The following is a 20438-nucleotide window of genomic DNA, read 5'->3' as shown; positions in this document are numbered from 1 at the left end:
TTATGACTTTAGGGTAAATTCACACTCTACAGAATTTGTTGCAGAAATTTCTGTGGCTGAAAATTGGTTTCATTGTTCTGAATGGGGTTTTTACAGATAATTAGGTGAGTAGCAGAACTTCCCTCAGCTAAATTCTCAGCTAATCCACAAAGTGTGAACTTTAGCCTAAAGGATCCTGCATGCTGTACGTAGCAGTAATGATTTGGATTTTCCGCAGCATATCTGCAGCAAAATCATTGTCTTATATGCAGATTTTGTTGCGGATTTCCCCCTACTAACACTCTTATCTTATCTCTGCAGTCGCACAGCACACTGCCGACTGAGGCACCCATATATTTGTCTCCATGACTTAATTTATTTAGGGTTCTAACACTCACCTGAACCCATATCTAATTGCCTTCATATACCTATGCTCCCAATGAATCCTACTGGTGGACGAAATGCGTCGGGATGATTAGGGACCTTTCGTGGGATAGGACCATACTTGGGTACTGTCCTTGTCAGGACAGGAGACTACACACCGGGCACGACAGGGAGCTCAATAGTGCCTCACTAGTCATCATTCCCCCCTGACCTTACTCTTACTCTTACGGCTTACTCTGGTCATCAAAAGGGTGAGACCGAACAATTTTTTTTATCTTGCACTGGTGGTTTGTGCACTTTGTATATATTTGTGTGTTTTTCCCATGCCTTTGTTTAGCCCCCCACACCCCACCTTAGTTAGGTTAGGTTTTAACTTATCCTACACATATCTATCCTTGCTGATAACATTAACACAGACACTAAGAACAAACTCTGATGACAATGATCAACAACACTGATGAAAAACAGACCTTTTTTTGCGTACGAAAAAAATCACTGAAGTCTGAATGAGCGCTAAGAGGGAATTCCCTCTCTGAGGGTTTTTTCTACGACTGAAAATCAGTTTAATTTATCTAAATGAGGTTGTTTCAGATGAATGGGATGAAAAAATCAGCAGCAAATCCACAATGTGTGAACATTCCCTTACTGGTCAGAGTACACTAAAGCCCCCGTCACACTAAGCGAGATCGCTAGCGAGATTGCTGCTGAGTCACAAGTTTTGTGACGCAACAGCGACCTCAGCAGCGATCTCGCTACGTTTGACACTTAGCAGCGACCAGCCCCCTGCTGTGAGATCGCTCGTGTCGGAATGGTCTGGACATTTTTTTGATCGCCGAGGTCCCGCTGGGTAGCATGCATCGGTGTGTTTGACACCTTATCAACGACCTTGTTGACGACTCAGACACAGAAACACATAGGCGTGCATCGTTATACAGATCGTTACGGGTCGCCGCATCGTTGCTGCGTCGTTGGGAAGATCTGACTGTTTGACATCTCACCAGCGACCACATAGCGACGCAACGATCCCTGACAGGTCGTATCGTTGTCGGGATCGCTGTAGCGTCGCTTAGTGTGACGGGGCCTTAAGGGAACGCTCACACTTTGCAGGGGTGCTATGGATTTTGTTACGCAAAGTCCTACAACTTGTCTGAAACAACCCCATTCAGATCAATAGAACCGTTTACCAGGCGTATTAAAAAACCCTCGGCGTGGGAATTCACTTTTTCACCCATCCGATTTTCTCATGTCGCCTACCTGTGTTTTCCATGGACAGAACACGCACCTTTTATAGACTATAAGCACATTCACATGTCTTATTTTTTGCTATCCGAGCGTCCGAAACTTCCCACCCACCCAAGAAAAAAATGGAGATATTTTGATCTGATTTGATCTGATTTGTGGTCAAAGTCATCCATTAAGTTAATAATTCTGGAAAAATTGGACGGCACGTTTCTTATATTAATTGGACGGCAGAAGCTGGGATCATTTTATCCCTTATTGTTTGCAGAAGTGAAAAGGGGATGGTACACTGATGGTGAAACATGGACTCATGGAGCAAAAATTGGGTAAAAACACTGATTCATTTTTATCATATGCAAAAAAATAAAAATAAAAAATGAAAAAATGACGGTGAGACATGGCGTAAAATAAATGGAAACAGGTCTAGGGTTAGCTGTGATGCCCCTTGCTGTTGAATGGGGGCACAGCTGTGCATGACATAGGGCTGCCATTCTGACCCACCATGGGGAAGCTTGGGAACTCGCACTTGGGTACAATGTAGCTGGGTGGATTTATGCTGGGGCCAATGGAGGTATTCTGGCTGGTAATTGGGGGCTACAGCTGACATGTGTGGTCATGCACCTTTTAGTCAGGGCATTAAACAGACTGGAAGGGCTTGTGGGGCTATTATTGACACAAAAATTGTGATTGGGGACAATGGCTGACCCCAGGGTGACACTGGCAGGGCAGAAATTGTGATTTGTGGCAATGGCTGACCCCAGGGTGACACTGTCAGGGCAGAAATTGTGATTGGGGGCAATGGCTGACCCCAGGATGACACTGGCAGGGCAGAAATTGTGATTGAGGGCAATGGCTGATCCCAGGATGACACTGGCAGGGCAGAAATTGTGATTGAGGGCAATGGCTGAGCCCAGGGTGACACTGGCAGGGTAGAAATTGTGATTGAGGGCAATGGCTGACACCAGGGTGACACCGGCAGGGCAGAAATTGTGATTGGGGGCAATGGCTGACCCCAGGGTGACACTGGCAGGGCAGAAATTGTGATTGGGGGCAATGGCAGATCCCAGGGTGACACTGGCTGCTTTTAGGGTGATTTCTAGTACTTCACTGCTGAGCAGACATGTTTGTAGTACGATAAAGCTTCATGTCGGCTAAGTCGTCATTGTCCTGCGACATGGGGGTGGGAGACACTCTGCCCCTCAGGGTGGGAGACGAGACTCCACAGAGCTGCAGAATGAAAGTGAAGCGCCCTGACCCCACGCTGCACCGAGCTGGGCGGACGCTGCTGTGTGAGGCGTCGCCAGGAGCCTGTAAACAGCAGACAGCCGCGTCCTGGGAGCCAGTGTTCGCGGCTCCATTATCTCTGCTGCTGGCCGCCGGTGCTCGCCATGGGGCGCAGGGTCATGTACTCATGCGGTGCCCTGTCTCTGCTGCTGCTCATCATTAGCATCGTGCTGCTGGTGGCTCACACCTTCATGGACATGGTGGAGACTGAGGTGAAGAAGGTCAGTGTCCGCGTCGTCTATGGCTCGGTGTCAGCAGTCTCTGGCCACCTATACAATGTCATTGGCTTTATTGTAGTTGTTCTTAGTGTGCACTACAAGGTCCAGCGCTGTCAGCTCCTTCTCATACACATGTGCCAGGGGTAGTTGTTTGGTTGCCAGTGCCCATCATGGGCTTGTGTGTGCCAAAACGTGCCATCTATACCCCTTCTAACCGGTCCCATAATGACGAACAAAAAAATCCAGGTTAAATTAACATCAGCAATGATGAATCGGGGCCTAATATTGATGAAGTGTTCAGTGCTAGAAGAGGGGAATTAAAGGGGTGTTCCAGTTTAAGCTATTGAATGAAAACCAATGTAGTTTAGTTTATACTTTGTGTAACAGTTTTTTTTACAACTTTCAGGATCTCTGCTTGCTGTCATTTAGGCGTCAGTCAGGCATCAATTAGTCCCGTATGTTTTTCTGTCCTTGTTTTACACTGATAGGACCCATACCCATTATAATCTATGGGCCTGTTCACTTGTCTGTGTTTTTTTTTACGGATCAAGTGGTCATGAAAAAAATCACTGAGACAGGTCCGGGTCTTATCCGATCAAAATTGCTTATAAAAATCCATGGATTCATGAAAGTGCTATCAGTGCGCATCCGTGTGCTATCCATGATTAACATTGTAATGAATAGGAGAAACTTTCTCATTTATTTTTTCATCACTGATGGTAAAAATGGACACACTGACCTTAAGATAAATTCACACATATGTGTGTCATGGTCTTGGCATAGAGCGGCCACTGGTCGCCTGACCCGAACTCAGCAGCCTCATGGGCATATATGAAGCTACTGAGTTCAGGTCAGGGGTCCTGCGGCCGCTCCATGCATCGCGGTCCATGCTCGGAACGTGACACATGGATGTGTGGATGTAGCCTTAAGGCACACTCAGACGGTCGTATAAATCACTAACTAACAAAGTTGCATTCTGTAATGCTATAGCATGTAAACATGAAATATATGAAATTGGAATTACATTACTGTTGTAGAAAATAGGAAAAAACAAAGATACTTAGCACATAAATTGACCGATCCATGTATGCCCAGCAGTCACGTCAAGGCGATCTTCTTTGCTGGGGACCTAACGTGACAACTTCATATATTACTATGCAGCTGTCACACTTGGGCCAGGATAGCCGCCAGCCAGTCTGTGCACTCCACTCCGATCTCGGTCCGATTTACACAGCCGTCTGACTACGCACTTACATTGATGTAAATCGGATCCAAAACACTAGTAAATAACAGTCCACATTTTTACATACAAAAAAAATCACGGCTGTGTGAATGAGGCCTTAGTAGAAGCCTTCACTGTTTAAGGTGCAACCACCTACTGCAATTGGCAGTGAGACTGAAACTCCACCAATCCATGGAAGGTACAATTCTGGGTTTTTTAAGACTAGAGTACTCTTTTAAATGAAGAAGTTTTCATCTGTGAATACTCACACATCTGAGAAGCACGGAGCATGCTTCGATTGGAAGACCAGGACCAAATGCTGGTTCTCCTGAACTGAGCTAACTGCCTTATAAACATACATCGGGTGAAATAAGTATTAAACACGTCAGCTATTTTCTAAGTAAATATATTTCTAAAGGTGCTATTGACATGAAATTCTCCCTAGGTGTTGGTAACAACCCAACCAATCCACACAGGCAAAGAAATCAAACCAAAGATGTCCATAAATTATGTGTAACAATGAGAAATGACACAAGGAAAAAGTATTGAACACATTAAGAAAGAGAGGTACAAAAAGTAATGACACCAGCTGAAATCTGTCAGTAATTAGAAAGCAATCCTGTCACTTAGTGAAAAATAATATCAGCTGGTTCAACTGATGGCCTATAAAAAGGTGTCTCATTACCAAGGTGCCACACAAGAAACATCTCATGATGTGTAAAGCCAGTGAGCTGTCTCAAGACCTTCGCAACCTTATTGTTGCAAAACATACTGATGGCATTGGTTACAGAAGAATTTCTAAACTACTGAAGGTTCGTTCCAGTGAAAACTGTTGGGGCCATAATCCGGAAGTAGAAAGAACATAATTTCACCATAAACCAGTCACGACCAGGTGCCCCCGCAAGATTTCAGACAGAAAAGTGAAAAGAATTATCAGAAGTGTTTTCCAAGAGCCCAAGAACACCTGTGGAGAACTACAAAAAGACCTGGAATTAGCAGGTACAATTGTTTAGAAGAAAACTATAAGTAATGCACTCAACCTCCGTGGCCTGTGTGCACGATCACCACGCAAGACTCCATTGCTGAACAAAAAGCTTGTTCAAGCACGTTTAAAGTTTGCTCAACAACATTTACAGAAGCCTGTGAAATACTGGGAGAATATAGTCTGGTCAGATGAGACCAAAATTGAACTCTTTGGATGAAATAATACACATGTTTGGAGGCCAAAATGGTACTGCATATCACCCAAAACTGTCATACCAACAGTGAAGTTTGGAGGTGGGAACATCATGGTGTGGGGCTGTTTTTCAGCATCGGCACTGGCAAACTTCATATAATTGAAGGAAATTTACCAAGACATTCTTGATAAAAATCTGCTGCCATCTACCAGGATAATGAAGATGAAACGCGGGTGGACATTTCAGCAAGACAATGATCTCAAACACACAGTCCAGGAAACTCTCAATTGGTTTCAGAGAAAGAAAATAAAGCTGCTAGAATGGCCTAGCCAATCACCTGACCTGAATCCAATAGAAAACTTATGGAAGGAGCTAAAGCTCAGAGTTCATAGAAGAAGCCCATGAAACCTTCAGGATTTGAAGAGGGTTCGTGTGGAAGAATGAACCAAAATCACACTTGAGCGATGCCTGTGACTAGTTTCTCCATACAAGAGGCGTCTTGAAGCTGTCATCACCAACAAAGGCTTTTGTACGAAGTATTAAATTAACTTCAGTAAGCGTGATCAATACTTTTTCCCTGTCATTTCTCATTATTACATATAACTTAATTTATGGACATCTATGGTTTGATTTCTTTGCCTGTGAGGATTGGATGAGTTGTTATCGACATTTGCTGAGAATTTCATGTCAATAGCACCTTTAGAAACTTATTTACTTAGAAAATTGGTGATATGTTCAATACTTATTTCACCCGCTGAATATGAAGCGGGAAACCCAAGTCTTCTGATTGAGCATGTTTTGTGTTTCACAACGTGTTAGACCAGCCTCAGTCATAATTTTTTTGCCTTCAACTCTCTAGCACCATGGGCTATATTCTATTATCAAAAAATTACTTAAAGGGAACCTGGCATAATTGTAGCAAGGGATATTTTTATCTGGAATGCTTCGGCACTTCAGAGAAAATGTGGTTTGAAGATCCAACTGGGGACCATAGGGATACATGAGACTTGTCCGGGTCTCCTCCATCTGTGTATTTAATGAGAGACCTGGAACGGCACGGGAAGAAGCCAAGTGGGGGGTGCCAGACTAGTCTCGTCTCTGCTTATGGTCCCTAGCTCACTCTGCAAACTACATCTGTGCTGAAACGATAGAGCATTTCATAGAGAAATGTACCTGACTGCAATCGCTTAGCCAGTCTCTGACTCATGCTGCCCCTGGTTTGGGCAGCATGAATTGAGTGATAGGTTCCCTTTAGGGGCATTCCTATTGCAGTTATTACTAATTGAGTCTTTCAGATTCTTTAGTCAGTATTTCAGGCTCTGTTGGCTATGCAGTGGCTGAAAATTAGTCAATGACATGGATCCGGCATTTGTTCTTCTTCTATGACAAATTAGAACAATTAAATAAAAAACTCATGTGAATAGAGTCTTAGATTTCTTATTGAACTAAGCCTCCAGGTTCAGTTTTCATTAAAAGGAACCTGTCACCAGGTTTGACCAATATGAGATAAGGCCACCACCTTTTAGCCCTGATATACAGCATTCTAATATGCTGTATATATGCCCACAATCCGACCTGCAAGACAAGAAAAACACCTTTCATTATACTCACCTGAGGGGGGACGGTCCGGTCCGAGAGGGTGTCGCTCATCTTGGTCTGGCGCCTCCCTTCTTCTTTCGAAGCCCTTCTCCTACTTGCTTCATGTGGATGATGCGTCCCTACGTCATCCACACAGTCTCCCCGGCATCATGCTCCTGTGCAGGCGCACTTCTCTGCCCTGACTAGGGAAAAGCAAAGTACTGCAGTTCGCAGGCGTCGGGGCTCTTTGACCTTTCCCTGGGCATGTGCACTGCAGTAGTATATTACCTTCCATATCTTCGTTCCTGATCGCTGAACAAGGGCTGTGTATACAGAAATAGGAAGAGGGCTTCCACCTCCAGGCCAAGCGATCATGTGATCACCGGGTGAAGGAGAGAGCAGGAGCTGCTGGGTCCTCACAAACCCTGTAACTGGGGCTAAGGCCACGGCCCCACTATCAGTATCTGGTCAGTATTTTTCCTCAGGAGTGGGTGATAAATGCAGAATTGGTGACTTGTTTCTATTATACCTTTTTTCTGATTGTTCCTCACCTGGTTTTAGCTCCCACTCCTGAGAAAAAATACTGACCGAATACTGACCAAATACTGATAGTGGGGCCGTGGCCTACCATGACGGCCCTGTAGAGGTCGTCGTCTCACCAGCTGCACCTGCTCATCCTTTCTCCTTGACTGAATGTTTCACAGGCCTTCAATAAATGGGTGATTTTACACGGAGAGTGCCGCTTTCCTTTCCTTTTGGCTTTTGCAAGATTTTTTTCCCCGTTGTGGGAACTTGGTAGCCGAGCACAACTGTTTTTTCACTGGCTTATTTTTGTCATGCTATGTGCGCATTTGCTGACAGCTCCATTTGAGCAGCACTGATAATGCCGAGGTGTTTCCTTTGCGTTTCCAGAAATAGGAAGAGATTTTTACTCTTTCTTTTTCTTTTTAATACCGTGCACAGACTCTGGCTCGGTTGAGGAGACTACTTCTTCCCGCAGCCGCGCTGCTCTCGCTGTTATCAGCGGGAGTGGCGGTCAGATGATGGGAGAAGTACAGTTGTATGAAAATAGTTTGGGCACCCCTATTAATCTTAAGCTTAATGTTTTATAAAAATTGGTGTTTTTGCAACAGCTATTTCAGTTTGATATATGTAATAACTGTTGGACACAGTAATGTTTCTGCCTTGAAATGAGGTTTATTGTACTAACAGAAAATGTGCAATCTGCATTCAAACAAAATTTGACAGGTGCATAAGTATGGGCACCCTTATCATTTTCTTGTTTTAAATACTCCTACCTACTTTTTACTGACGTACCAAAGCCCTTTTTTTGGTTTTGTAACCTCATTGAGCTTTGAACTTCATAGCCAGGTGTATGCAATCATGAGAAAAGCTACTTAAAGTGGCCACTTGCAAGTTGTTCTCCTGTTTGAATCTCCTCTGAAGAGTGGCATCATGGGCTCCTCAAAACAACTGTCAAATGATCTGAAAACAAAGATATTCAACATAGTTGTTCAGAGGGAGGATACAAAAAGCTGTCTCAGAGATTTAACCTGTCAGTTTCCACTGTGAGGAACATAGTAAGGAAATGGAAGAACACAGGGACAGTTCTTGTTAAGGCCAGAAGTGGCAGGCCAAGAAAAACATCAGAAAGGCAGAGAAGAAGAATGGTGAGATCAGTCAAGGACAATCCTCAGACCACCTCCAGAGAGCTGCAGCATCAACTTGCTGCAGATGGTGTCACTGTGCATCGGTCAACTATACAACGCACTTTGCACAAGGAGAAGCTGTATGGGAGAGTGATGCGAAAGAAGCCGTTTCTGCAAGCACGCCACAAACAGTCGGCTGAGGTATGCAAAAGCACATTTGGAGAAGCCAATTTCTTTTTGGAAGAAGGTCCTGTGGACTGATGAAACCAAGATTGAGTTGTTTGTTCATACAAAAAGGCGTTATGCATGGCGGTAAAAAAACACAGCATTCCAAGAAAAACACTTGCTACCCACAGTAAAATTTGGTGGAGGTTCCATCATGCTTTGGGGCTGTGTGGCCAATGCCGGCACCGGGAATCTTGTTAAAGTTGAGGGACGCATGGATTCCACTCAGTATCAGCAGATTCTTGACAATAATGTTCAAGAATCAGTGATAAAGTTGAAGTTACGCAGGGGATGGATCTTTCAGCAAGACAATGATCCAAAACACTGCTCCAAATCTACTCAGGCATTCATGCAGAGGAACAATTACAATGTTCTGGAATGGCCATCCAAGTCCCCAGACCTGAATATCATTGAACATCTGTGGGATCATTTGAAGAGGGCTGTCCATGCTCGGCGACCATCAAACTTAACTGAACTGGAATTGTTTTGTAAAGAGGAATGGTCAAAAATACCTTCATGCAGGATCCAGGAACTCATTAAAAGCTACAGGAAGCGACTAGAGGCTGTTATTTTTGCAAAAGGAGGATCTACTAAATATTAATGTCACTTTTCTGGTGAGGTGCCCATACTTATGCACCTGTCAAATTTTGTTTGAATGCAGATTGCACATTTTCTGTTAGTACAATAAACCTCATTTCAAGGCAGAAACATTACTGTGTCCAACAGTTATTACATATATCAAACTGAAATAGCTGTTGCAAAAACACCAATTTTTATAAAACATTAAGCTTAAGATTAATAGGGGTGCCCAAACTTTTTCATATAACTGTAGTCTTCTTCCCCGGCTGCAGAAACGCTACAAAGAATGGACATGTTGCGTATTTAAATGCAATGACAATCCTGAGCGGAAAATTCTGCATCATGTGCACAGCACAGCAGGATTGTCATTGCATTAGCTGGCAGACGGATTACCTAGCGTTTTTGGGCATTTCCGCAGGGAAAAAACAACGTGACAATGCATCAAAAACGCACAGTGTGCACATAGCCTAACTGTGGCTAACATGACGGCCCCAGTTACAGGAGAAATCAAATGTATAAAAAAATGTTTTTATGCTCAGATGCCCTCCAAATGTATTTAAAGGTGGCAAAATGTGTTATATAAATAAATAAAAAGCAAGAAAAATAAATAAAAAAGCCACTGCCAGTCCGAATCGCTAATAGGCCACATTCACACGTTCAGTATTTGCTCAGTATTTTACATCAGTATTTTTAAGACAAAACCAAGTGAGGAACAATCAGAGGAAAAGTATAATAGAAACACCTCACCACTTCTGTATTTATCACCCACTGCTGGATTTGACTTACAAATACTGATGTAAAATACTGAACGTGTGAATATGGCCTTACTATCCCTGCCCACGTTGAAAAAAAAACTATACATAAAATTAAGTGTTATGGAAAGAGCAATAAAATGTAAAATTGAATTTAGTGGTCCTTTGTGGAAACCTATGAAAGTACCTGATAATGCATTTGGCTGGTAAATGGCCTGGTCATGAACTAGTTTATTTATTTATTTTACACACTTATATAGCGCCATTAATTCCACAGCGCTTTACAGACATTATCGTCACTGTCCCCATCGGGGCTCACAATCTAAATTCCCTATCAGTATGTCTTTGGAGTGTGGGAGGAAACCGGAGAACCCGGAGGAAACCCACGCAAACACAGGGAGAACATACAAACTCAAAGGAACTGTTTGGATAAAACATTCCCTGTTTGGTTTAGTTCATAGCCTAAGGACTCGTGCACAGTCATCATAGCTCCTGGTAAATAAAAGAACATATCAGTTTTAATTGCAGCTTTTAGCAAGATGTACTCCTAAGCAGGGCCGGCCCCAGGTTTTTGTGGGCCCTGGGCGAAAGAGTCTCAGTGGGCCCCTTTAACACATACCACGATTCATGATGCACAGATACGGCAGAGAAATATAGATATAGTACAATGCCAAAGATTTCACTTCTTACATTACATGAGTGATATCTATTGTAAATTCTACAATAATTCAGAAACCGGCGAATCCTAGAAGCGCACAGTACAGACCCGACAATATAGTTGGCGCTATATAAAAATAAAGATTATTATTTTTATTATAGTCCTCCATACAGTATTATGGGCAGCACTAAGTCCTCCATACAGTATTATGGGCCCCATATATTGCTCCATACAGAATAATGGACCCCATATCATGCTCCATACAGTATACTGGCCCCCATAAAATGCTCCATGCAGAATACTGGCCCCCATATAACGCTTCATACAGAATACTGGCCCCCATATCACGCTCCATACAGAATACTGGCCCCCATATAACGCTCCATACAGAATACTGGCCCCCATATAACGCTCCATACAGATTACTGGCCCCCATATAACGCTCCATACAGACTACTGGCTCCCATATAATGCTCAATACAGTATACTGGCCCCCTTATAATGCTCCATACAGAATACTGGCCCCCTTATAATGCTCCATACAGAATACTGGCCCCATATAATGCTCCATACAGAATACTGGCCCCCATATAATGCTCCATACAGAATACTGACCCCCATATAATGCTCCATACAGGATACTGGCCCCCATATAATGCTCCATACAGAATACTGGCCCCCATATAATGTCCCATGCAGGCTGGGCCCCCATATAATGCCCCATGCAGGCTGGGCCCCCATATAATGCCCCATGCCTCCTGGGCCCCCATATAATGCCCCATACCTCCATACATAAAAAAATCAAATCCTCACCTCACCTGCTGCCGCTGCTACTGCTCCAGACTCCTCAGCCGCCCCGCCGTCTTCCCGCTCTGCACTGTGACTGCTCAGTAGAGCGCGCGGTGGAAAGAAGTCATCGCCCCCTCTGACCTGAGACGTCACAGTGCTGCAGCCGCGGAAGACACCGAAGCTGCTGCGGAGACACGGGGAGAGGTAAGTATTGTGCCGGGGCCCTGAGCAAGCTGGGTGGGCGGGCGCTGGCATCGATCTCCTCCGCTCACGGGTCCCATAGCGCGCCGGAGTGCCCGACGGTGAGTGGGCCCCCCCCGCCTGCTCAGGGCCCCAGCACTTGCCCGGGTGCTGACACCGGGCCTGCTCCTAAGACCTAAGGCCACAGCCCCACTATCAGTATTTGGTCAGTATTCGGTCAGTATTTTTTCTCAGGAGTGGGAGCCAAAACCAGGAGTGGGTGATAAATGCAGAATTGGTGACTTGTTTCTATTATACCTTTTCTCTGATTGTTCCTCACCTGGTTTTGGCCCCCACTCCTGAGAAAAAATACTGACCGAATACTGATAGTGGGGCTGTGGCCTTAGGGTTGTTATGGTCACACTGAGTTTTTAGGAGTTTTTGTAGCTGAAACTCTCGAAATCCTCCTCAAAAATTTAGGAGTTTCTGCTTAATTGCTGCTGAAAAAAACTCAGCAAAAAGACTGTGTGCACATACCCTTAGCGACGTGAAAAGATCTTTCTAAACTTAGAGCTATTAGTCAGTTGTTGCGTCATATAAACTCTCATGCTATATACAAATAAATGCACTAGTATCCGCAGGACGTATCTAGATCACCAAAGTGTCTGGGCCAATGTCCGTCGATCAGCCCATCCATTGTCTGTTGAAAGCCAAAATGTTTTTTTGTTTTGTTGGCAAAGTAATGTAATTTGGCCTGTGAATGTTCTGGTACAAAGCTCACTTAAAGGAAATTTGGACTTGTGTACAGACCAGATTTTATTACTCTGACCAAACAAGGGCAAACACTTGATGTTGAGCAATACCATGCAAGCTCCAGATTTATATACCTGTGGATAGCATTGAAGGCTTCATCCACATTAATTTTTGTTCTAAAAATGGACTTCTCTATGGTTGATCAGTCAGGACACATAGGTGGGAGCAGTGACGTAGCTAGGGGTTCAGCTCAGGGGGGTGCGATACATCTGAGTGGGCCCCTAAACGGTAACCCTGATTACAACTTTGGTAGATACCAGTCCTGCAGAACATATAGCAGATTACAGAACAGTTATATATAGTAACTTACAGCTGATGTTCTTTCTGATGGAGTTGTTCATTTTTCCTGTCTTTTCCACCTGTACAGACCAAAATGGCAACTTCTTCAGCCAGGACTCTTCTGCAGAGATTACAACAAAGACACATTTGACATCTCACATTTTCAGCACCGTCCCCATCTATTCCCAACCTGCACAAATGCCTCATCCTACTGATACCCCAATACTGAGCCACTGCTGCCATATGTGTCACCTATTACTGCACCTGCTGTTTGGCACAATAACAGCACTCCTCTTATTGCCCAGCATAATAATACCCACCGCTGTTCCCCTTACATAGTAATAATGCCACCTTTGTGCCCTTTAGATAGTAAAATTGCCCTCTAGAAAATATTAATGCCTTTTGCAAATGCCATAGAAAACAGTGTCCCCATTTTGCTTCTTTGACAGCCACATTATTATATAATAATAATGCTTCTTAAGTGCCCACTTAACATTTAATAATGTCCACTGAGTCCCCCAGTGTACAACTCCTCTATACACAGTATGTTGGGCCCACAGCTCTTTTATACAGAGTATGATGTCCTCACAGTTGCCCTATACACAATATGGTGGGCCCACAGGTCGATACACAGTATGATACCCCTACAGCTCCTCTATACATAGTATGATGTCCCCACTGTTCCCCCAAAACACAGTATAAGGACCCCCACAGAAGCCCTCACACTGTATAATGGCCCCCACATTAGCCCCTAAATTGTATAATGGACCCCACATTAGACCCCAAACTGTATAATGGGCCCGACATTAGCTATAATATATGAGTTTCACTTTTTGTATTGAAGAACAGAAATAAATTAACTTTTTGACAATATTCTAATTTTGTGAGATGCAACTGTATCTAGAATAATCAGCTTCCTGCTTTGGCCAATGGAACAACACCACTCCCTACTTATACTCCCTGTTTACTGCTCGGGAGCTGCCATATATAATGTATCTACTCTGGTTCAGTCCTTTACTCGTTGCTTCTTTGTATTCCTGTTGACTAACCGCGACCTGTTTCCTGACCATTCTTCTGCCTTCTGATTTTGTACTATCAGCCAGCAGCTGGCTCCGTGGTCCCAACCCAAGGGCCTCTGTAAATTTAGATCCCTGTATGAGGATTAAAGGGTGAAGGCCAGGCCAAACCCTTGGATCTGGTAAATGGAGTGACTTGTGATAAGCCTGTTCGTGGTTGCCATCTTAGAGCTGCCAGGCGACCACTGACAGGCCCACGGATATAACTGTAGCTAATTTTAGTCCAACCATGCCAATTTTTCTAAAGTGTATTCCACCTTTAGCCTTATAAGATGTTGGTTCTTCAGTCTTGTTTGTTCTGCCTTGTTACAGTTAATACTTAATAGCATTAAAGGGGTAATTCACCCAATTACTAGCTGCCATTTCCTAGAATATCGCTGAAAGCCGTAGTTCAAGGAATAACCTCAATGTAACTATAGAATAAGATCTGACACTTTTGTCTCATGGTTTCATAAGTTTCCATTGTTGTATTGCTACTGCATCGAACACTTTAGTTACATTTATGACATATCTGGTAATTGTGTACATTTTGTTCCAGGCTACAGTTTTAAAGAATGGGACAGAGGTCTTCAATGATTGGGTCGACCCCCCACCCCCAATCTACATGCAGTTCTATTTTTTTAATGTAACTAACCCACTGGAAGTCCTAGGTGGAGAGAAGCCAGTAGTAGATGAAATTGGACCATATACTTACCGGTAAGTTCATTGAAGGGAACCTCTCAAGTGTTTTAGGGTTACCAAAACAGAAAGTCATATAAGACAAGATCCTAATCTTCCTGGCCACAAATTAATTTTCCATCAATTAAAATATCAACTTTTAATTTTGATGTAAATGAGGCTGCAAGTGCACCGAGCGCAGCTGAATCCTAGCTAGTGCTTTAAACCTGCCCTTAGTGCACTTGCAGCCTCATTTACCTAAAGATTCAGTGTTGAAAGTGAGAAGAGAAAGTATTTTGGTTGTACAGAATGCATAAAAATATAAAAAAAAATAATTTGAAATAAAAAATAAATATATGTAACAGTGGACCCTTTGCTTTTTGACCCTCGAGTCTAACCTTGTTGATGCTACATTAAAGAGGTTGAATGTGAGCACACAAAAAGGTCTGCATTTTTCCAAAAACAGCAATGCACAATATGAAATGACTGCATAGTTATATTACAGGATATCCGTGCAGCCCCCACACCACATTACTCAGTTTGTCCAAATGTGACCTTTTCTGTCTGTTAGTATGCACTGAGTAACATCCAAAGTGATTCAGTGTTACATCTGAAGGCCACATCTCTGCATGTCTATGAAACCTGATTTCTGCAGGTTCCTGTAAAGGGAACTACCAGCCTGCTGTGTTTTATTGCACCTTTCAATCTATTTATAATGTTCCATGGTACTTATAATGAATATATTGCATTACGGTGATTTTGTTAATATGTAATGTTATTTATTGCTGCCCACTTCTCCAACCCATATCATTGTCTATAACCCTAGACCTAAATGTCTCATGAGTATTTGGCAAGTAGAAACCTGCTGTGTATTCACTCTTTGCACACTTGCAGAACATGTGGTAACAGGCCCGAGTGTCTACGACATTGTGACTAATTCTAATTGGCTTGATTTGTAAGAAGCCTGCTTACCTCTAATTATCTCTACAACCTGGAATTATGTCTACAGCCATCCTTTTCTCCGTCTCTTACAGCCATACTTTTCTCCGTCTCTTACAGCCATCCTTTTTTCCGTCTCTTACAGCCATCCTTTTCTCCGTCTCTTACAGCCATCCTTTTCTCCGTCTTACAGCCATCCTTTTCTCCGTCTCTTACAGCCATCCTTTTCTCCGTCTCTTACAGCCATCCTTTTCTCCGTCTCTTACAGCCATCCTTTTCTCCGTCTCTTACAGCCATCCTTTTCTCCGTCTCTTACTTTGCCATTCTGGCTTATAGAGGACATATGGAGAATTTGCACTGACGAGCAAGTTCAGATGACCATATATATTTATGGCCATCAAATATAAAGTATCTGGCTAGTAATCTATAGCTACATTCCCAGTAGTTACCAGATATAATAGAAATTACATTACAAAGAAAAAATCTGTGTAATTGAAGGCCGTGTAATAATAGTACATTAATAAGGAAGGAAAGTTTCATGCCAAGCTTATGATGCAAAAATCCCAAAGGTTCCCTGTGCCACCTTTGGGCATAATAAGAATTAATTATATATTCCTCTGTCTATATTCTCATTTCCATTACCATATGTTGAGATGAGATACTCACCTACCAGAGGAATATATAAAAAAGGACATGTACAGTCATGGCCAAAAGTATTGAGAATGAGACAAATAGTAATTTTTCCAAAGTTTACTGCTTCATTTTTTGTAATGGCAATTTGCATATACTTCTGAATGTCAAAGAGTGATCAGCTTAACAGCAATTACTGTACTTGCAAAGTCAATATTTGCCCAGAAAATGAACTTTAACCCCCAAAACACATTTCAACATCATTGCAGTCCTGCCTTAAAAGGAGCAGCTAACATCGTTTTAGTGATTGATCCATTAACACAGGTGTGGGTGTTGATGAGGACAGGGCTGGCGATCAATCAGTCATGATTAAGTAAGTAAGACATCACTGGACACTTTAAAAGGAGGCTGGTTCTTGGTATCATTGTTTCTCTTCAGTTAACCATGGTTATCTCTAAAGAAACACGTGCAGCCATCATTGCACTGCACAAAAATGGCCTAACAGGGAAGAGTATCGCAGCTACAAAGATTGCACCTCAGTCAACAATCTATCGCATCATCAAGAACTTCAAGGAGAGAGCTTCCATTGTTGTCAAAAAGGCTCCAGGGCGCCCAAGAAAGACCAGCAAGCGCCAGGACCGTATCTTAAAACTGTTTCAGCTGCGGGATCGGACTACCAGCAGTGCCGAGCTTGCTCAGGAATGGCAGCAGGCTGGTGTGAGTGCTTCTGCACGCACTGTGAGGCGGAGACTCTTTGAGCAAGGGCTGCTTTCAAGTAGGGCAGCAAAGAAGCCACTTCTCTCCAGAAAAAACATCAGGGACCGACTGATATTCTGCAAAAGGTACAGGGAGTGGACTGCTGAGGACTGGGGCAAAGTCATTTTCTCTGATGAATCCCCTTTTCGATTGTTTGGGACATCTGGAAAACAGCTTATTCGGAGAAGAAGAGGTGAGCGCTACCACCAGTCTTGTCTCATGCCAACTGTAAAGCATCCTGAAACCATTCATGTGTGGGGTTGCTTCTCAGCCAAGGGAATCGGCTCGCTCACATTTTTGCCTAAAAACACAGCCATGAATAAAGAATGGTACCAGAATATCCTCCAAGAGCAACTTCTCCCAACCGTCCAAGAGCAGTTTGGCGCCCAACAATGCCTTTTCCAGCATGATGGAGCACCTTGCCATAAAGCAAAGGTGATAACTAAATGGCTCATGGAACAAAACATAGAGATTTTGGGTCCATGGCCTGGAAACTCCCCAGATCTTAATCCCATTGAGAACTTGTGGTCAATCATCAAGAGACGGGTGGACAAACAGAAACCAACAAATTCTGGCAAAATGCAAGCATTGATTATGCAAGAATGGACTGCTATCAGTCAGGATTTGGTCCAAAAGTTGATTGAGAGCATGCCAGGGAGAATTACAGAGGTCTTGAAGAAGAAGGGGCAACACTGCAAATATTGACTTGTTGCATTAACTCATTCTAACTGTCAATATAACCTATTGGTACTCATAATATGATTGCAATTATATTTCTGTATGTGATATAAACATCAGACAAGCACTAATAAAAACCAGAGGCCAGCAGATCATGTGAAAATATAATTTTGGTGTCATTCTCAAAACTTTTGGCCATGACTGTACTCTACTGTACATTGAGCATTGCCAAAGGATGCCAGGAATGTTGCCATTTATCCTTTCACTACTTAAAGTTGGCATTAGAATAGCTAGATAATAAGTCTTTGATCCTAAAGAACCCCATACCAATTAGAGTAATATTGGCTGAACCTGCTGATATCGACGAGTTTGGCTGACACTCTAATCCAGGGCTGTACAACATAAAGCACATGGGCCCTCCAAAGGATTTTCTGCGGCTTGCAGGAACCGGGAGACACTGGTTCCTTTTCTATATTCAAATGTATTTGTGTCTTTCAGATGCGAATACATTTGAACACTTGAGCACCGGGAATGGGGCATAGAAGAACCCTGTAACCCCCGGCCCCGACGTGCAGCAGCGTGATGATGTCAGTTATCTGGCTAGGTAGCAGCACTCAGTGGGCCAGTGGCCTTGAATACACCGAGGCCTCATTCAGACATCTGTTTTTCACATACATGTTCTATCCATGTTTTTCACTGATGTGTACTCATTATAATTTATGAGGCTAGCCCATTCAAGTCTTTGTTTTTTCATGAGTCTGTAAAAAATGATGGAGACATGTCCTTTTTGATCCGAGTCAGAAATCAAAATCACCCATATGGATCTGTGAAAATTAAAAACAGCTGCATGGAATAACAGACACACTGATGAATATTGTTTTTTTTTTTTTCACATACAAGAAAATAACGGAGGTCTAAAGCTGAGGTCCCACTTGCAATCATCGCATGTAAGGTGCTTATCGTCAATGACTGCAGGGTTTTGCAGAAAACATACAACAATTAATAATAAGTAAGCATAATAATAAGAGGGAAAGCCGTTAACCGCTCCTAGTCAGGTATAAATGTTCACAGAAAATGTTTTAAAGCAGATAACTTGAATTAAAAAAAACATTTCTATAGGTTTTCTTTTTTGCTTGTACCCCCTTCATGTCCTTTATGAAAATCATAGAATATTAGAGTTGGAAGGGACCTCCAGGGTCATCTGGTCCAACCCCCTGCACAATGCAGGATTCACTAAATCATCTCAGACAGATATCTGTCCAGCCTTGGTGTGAAGACTTCCATTGAAGGAGAACTCACCACCTCTCTCCCTATCAGTTTCATTCCATTGCTTTCCGTGTTTCCATGTGCAAATGAGAATGAGGATAATCCCTCTATACTGTGACATCACTTCAGATATTTGTAAAGTGCTATGTCTCCTCTGAGACTTCTTTTTTTCAAGCTAAACATTCCCAGATCCTTTGCAGTCCGCTCACCATCCTGGTAGCTCTTCTCCTGCTTCCTTGCCAGGTAAATTATCCTGTGGGATTTAAGTGATTCTACATAAGAGTTGGGCACAGAGCTTTCTATTGGGAAAACATTGTTTTTTTCTCCCACTCCTATTTACTTAGTAGTTATTGGGATTATGTTGTTACTCTGTGATCCTTACTCCAGCTCACGTGTTCAAATTTAGCATTTATAACATTTACTACCCTTGTGGGCAACGTGCAATCATATTAACCCATGGGTTTATTGGGACTATAATACCATTGATCTATTTTTACCTGTTAGCACTTTATCATCTGATTACCTCATTGTCTGAATTTTTAACTATCTTTACTGTGTATTATTCAATAAATACTTTTTGCAATATATGCTGAGCTTTTCTCCTCTTTGTCTAGATTATAATGAGGGCAATCTGGGCTACCGTCCGGAGCTCCAGGGGGCCCAGGGCTCTGGGGGGTCCATGGCCAGATTGCCCTCATTATAATATGTGCGGCGCCGCAGCACATACCGGCAGTCAGAGGCAGGGGGCCCCCGGACCGCTCCCTCAGCAGCTGTGCAGTGCTCCTGCTTCTTCTTCGGCCGCGTCACAGCTAGGAGACACGGCCCTGTGCGCAGCCGTGTCTGCTAGTGTGACGTCACGCAGTGCTCGCCCTGCACTGCTACTTACCACCGGAGAGGGGCTGGAGGACTGGAGCTGAGCCGGGGGATGGTGAGTGTGTGAGTGAGTGAGTGTGTGTGTGTGTGTGCAGGCAGATATCATTGTGTGATGTCTGTTTATATGTATTTTTGTGTTTCAAATGCGTGTATGTATGTGTCTGTATATGTTTGTGTGTGTGCGTGACTGCGTGCGGCCTCCCACTGGGTATAGATGGCATCGTGCGGCCCCCTGCTGTGTATACATGGCTACGTGCGGCCTCCTGTTGTGTATACATGGCTACGTGCTGCCTCCTGCAGTGTATAGATGGCTACGTGTGACCTCCTGCTATGTATAGATGGCGCCGTGCGGCCTCCCGCTGTGTATAGATGGCTACATGCGGCCTCCCCCTGTGTGTAGATGGCTACGTGCTGCCCCCTGCTGTGTATAGATGGCTACATGCGGCCTCCTGCTGTGTATAGATGGCTACGTGCGGCCTCCTGCTGTGTATAGATGGCTACGTGCGGCCTCCCGCTGTAGATAGATGGCTACGTGCGGCCTCCCGCTGTGTATAGAT

General features: G+C 43.5%; 1 protein-coding gene across 1 annotated transcript in view; it reads left to right on the top strand.

Annotated features, from left to right (window-relative positions):
• Positions 1–2786: 2786 nt before the first annotated feature.
• SCARB2 (scavenger receptor class B member 2) overlaps positions 2787–20438 on the top strand; it is a 97050-nt gene continuing 79398 nt past the window's right edge. The window contains exons 1-2 of the mRNA XM_073637278.1: positions 2787–3107; positions 14621–14778. Of these exons, the coding sequence (XP_073493379.1) occupies positions 2991–3107; positions 14621–14778 (275 nt within the window). The 5' untranslated portion in view covers positions 2787–2990. The remainder of the gene's footprint in view (positions 3108–14620; positions 14779–20438) is intronic.

The sequence above is a fragment of the Phyllobates terribilis genome, unplaced genomic scaffold (assembly GCF_046119375.1).
Source record: "Phyllobates terribilis strain yellow unplaced genomic scaffold, ASM4611937v1 Scaffold_1__5_contigs__length_1240528914, whole genome shotgun sequence".
NCBI classification, from domain to species: Eukaryota; Metazoa; Chordata; class Amphibia; order Anura; family Dendrobatidae; genus Phyllobates; species Phyllobates terribilis.
This window is presented reverse-complemented; position numbering and strand designations above follow the sequence as displayed.